The 3,146-nt window shown below is 54.4% G+C and overlaps 1 protein-coding gene across 1 annotated transcript in view; it reads right to left on the minus strand.

Annotated features, from left to right (window-relative positions):
* Positions 1 to 3,146, minus strand: part of LOC106899174 (maltase-glucoamylase, intestinal-like) — a gene marked incomplete at its 3' end in the record, with an annotated part of 17,185 nt that overhangs the window by 10,204 nt on the left and 3,835 nt on the right. Inside the window, exon 2 of the mRNA XM_014960882.1 lies at positions 1,803 to 1,841. Coding sequence (XP_014816368.1) covers positions 1,803 to 1,841 — 39 coding nt within the window. The remainder of the gene's footprint in view (positions 1 to 1,802; positions 1,842 to 3,146) is intronic.

Consider the following 3,146-nt stretch of genomic DNA (forward strand, 5'->3'; position numbering starts at 1 on the left):
CCTGGGTGGGGGGGGAAAGGGGAGGGGCGGGTACTTTCGGGGTTCTTCTTTTTTGCCTTTTTTCTCTTAAAAGCGGCGAAGTCGGAGGCTCCTCCTCGTGCAAAGAAGCTCCTCCCCCAACCAGGTTCTCACCCGCTTAATTACCGCACATTTTCGGCTTAATTAACGAATTACGGAAGTTTCGTGCCGACAGCGGGGAAAACTTTGGGGTTCGGTTTTGGTTTTGGTTTTTTTTTTTACTTTATTTGTTTTTTATTTCTTTGCCGCGTGGATGAATTGGAGCCCCACCAAGTGGGTTGGGCCTGAAGAAGGCTCCGTCCCATCAGGAGTTTTGAGGTGGAACCTGGGAGTTTTCCTTCTTACGCTAAAAAAATGTTGAATTTTGTCAGTCTGGAAATGATTGCAACGGGATGATCGAATTCCTGTGGAAAAGCAACAAAAATTGTTCAAAATTCATTCCCAAAGTCGCCGCAGGAGAACGAAGCTGTTGGAGGCTCCGGCTGAGGGTGCCTGGACAGAGGTGGGAAGAGAGGGGTCAACGTGGGTTCACCAAGAAATCGTGGATTCACCAAGAGGAAAGAATGGATTCTCCAAGAAATTATGGATTTTTCCAAGAGGAAATAATGGATTCACCAAGGAGAGATCATGGATTCACCAAGAAATCATGGATTCACCAAGAGATCATGGAGTCATCAAGGGGAGATCATAGATTCTCCTAGAAATCATGGATTCTCCAAGAAATCATGGATTCTCCAAGAAATCATGGATTCACCATGAAATCACGAAGTCATCAAGGGGAGATAATCGATTATCCAAGGGGACATTAAGGATTCCACAAGAAATCATGGATTCGCCAAGGGGAGATCATGGATTCGCCAAGGGGACATCATGGATTCACGACAAAATCATGGCGTGGTCAAGGAGGAATCACGGATTCACCACAAAATTGTGGATTCACCAAGGGACAGTCACAGATTCACCAAGAAATCATGGAGTCATCAAGGGGAGCTCATGGTTTCACCAAGGGGACAACACACTTGACCACTCCGATAGTCTTCTACGACGGCCTGACGGGCTGGGTGGATGAGGAGATGGGGTGGACCCTCAGCACCTTCTGGGAGGGGTGTGTGACACACCAGGAGGCTGGGCCACCATCCGGAGAGACCTGGTCAGGCTGGAGAGTTTTGGGGAGAGGAACCTCATGAAGTTCCACCAAGGGCAAGTGTAGGGCCCTGCATGTGGGGAGGAACCACCCCATGGACCGGGACAGGTTGAAGGTGACCTGCTGGAGAGTAGGAGGGAGAGAGAACTGGGAGTCCTGTGGGGCAACAGGTTGTCCATGAGCCACCAATGGGTCCTTGTGGCCAAGAAGGCCAATGGTCTCCTGGGGTGGCCAGTGGGTGGAGGGAGGTTCATCCTCCCCCTCTGCTCTGCCCTGGGGAGGCCCCGTCTGGAAACTGGGACCAGTTCTGGGCTCCCCAGTTCCAGAAGGACAGGGAACTGGTGGAGAGGGTCCGGTGGAGGCCGTGAGGATGATGAGGGGCTGAAGCTTCTCTGGGCTGAGGGACCTGGGGCTGTTCAGCGGGAGAAGAGAAGGCTGAGGGGGGACCTCAAAGTGGGGGTGTCAAGAGGATGGGACCAGCCTCTTCCCAGCGGTGCCCAGTGATGGGACAAGGGGCAACGGGGACAAACTGGGACACGGGAGGTTCCACCTCAACGTGAGGAGGAACCTCTTGACCACGAGGGTGGCAGAGCCCTGGAAGAGGCCACCCAGAGGGGGTGGGGGCTCCTTCTCTGGAGACCTTCAACCTCCACCTGGATGGGACCCTGTGGGACCTCCTCTGGAGGGGGTGAGGGTGGGCCTGGGTGGTCTCCAGAGCTCCCTCCCAACCCCCACCATCCCGGCATTTAAAAATGGGACACAATCCCCTAAAAATCGGACTTTTTGGGGGCCGGGTTCTTGGTGGTTTTGAGGCCAAGAACACGTCGCTTTGGTCTCCAGAGCTCCCTCCCAACCCCCACCATCCCGGCATTTAAAAATGGGACACAATCCCCTAAAAATCGGACTTTTTGGGGGCCGGGTTCTTGGTGGTTTTGAGGCCAAGAACACGTCGCTTTGGGTGGCGACCATGTTCCCACCCAACCCCCAGCTGGGCTGGAGGGAAGAAGAACTTTGGCAGGTCGGGGGGGTGGGGAGAAGGCCATGTCCCAGGGCTGTAAAGATAACAGTCGCCGCTGGAGATGCCGAGGTCGCAGGAGGACACGTGCCACGACACCAGAACGTGGACTTTTTTATGACCGTGCGTGGGGATTCAAAATAAACAGTAATTCACTTTTTTTTTTATCACCAGCGAAAGTACAAAGAGAAACCGGGGCGGAGTCAAGGGGTCGGGGTGGTTTCAAGCGTGACCAGGAGCGTGGACAAGTTGCTCGTAGAATCGTGGAATCGTCCCAGTTGGGAGGGACCTTCCAGATCCTGGAGTCCAACCATCAACCCAACACCGACCAAGCCACCATGAAACCATGTCCCTCAGCACCATGTCAACCTGGCTTTGGGACACCTCCAGGGATGGCGACTCCACCTCCTCCCTGGGCAGCCTCTTCCAAGGCTTCACAACCCTTTCCGTGGAAAAGTTGTTCCCAATCTCCATCCTCAACCTCCCCTGGTGCAACTCCAGGTGGTTTCCTCTTGTTCCTTGGGAGAAGAGACCGACCCCCCCTTGCTACACCCTCCTTTGAGGGGGTTGGAGAGAGCGAGAAGGTCTCCCCTCAGCCTCCTTTTCTCCAGGCTGAACACCCCCAGCTCCCTCAGATGCTCCTCAGAAGTTCTCCAGACCCTTCTCCTTCTTCTCCAGACCCTTCTCCTTCTTCTCCAGACCCTTCTCCCTCTTCGTTGCCCTTCTCTGAACCCGCTCCAGCCCCTCAATGTCTTTTTTATTTGGGCTACTGGTGAGGGCTTGAGCTACTGGTGGTTGGGCTACTGGTGAGTCCTTGGGCTACTGGTGAGTGGTTGGGTACTGGTGAACCCTTGGGCTTCTGGGGACCAGTTGGGCTACTGGTGGTTGGGCTACTGGTGAGTCGTTGGGTACTGGCATTTGGGCTACTGGTGAGGGATTGAGCTACTGGTGGTTGGGCTACTGGTGAGT

Source organism: Calidris pugnax, unplaced genomic scaffold (genome assembly GCF_001431845.1).
Source record: "Calidris pugnax isolate Ruff unplaced genomic scaffold, ASM143184v1 scaffold618, whole genome shotgun sequence".
Classification (NCBI taxonomy): Eukaryota; Metazoa; Chordata; class Aves; order Charadriiformes; family Scolopacidae; genus Calidris; species Calidris pugnax.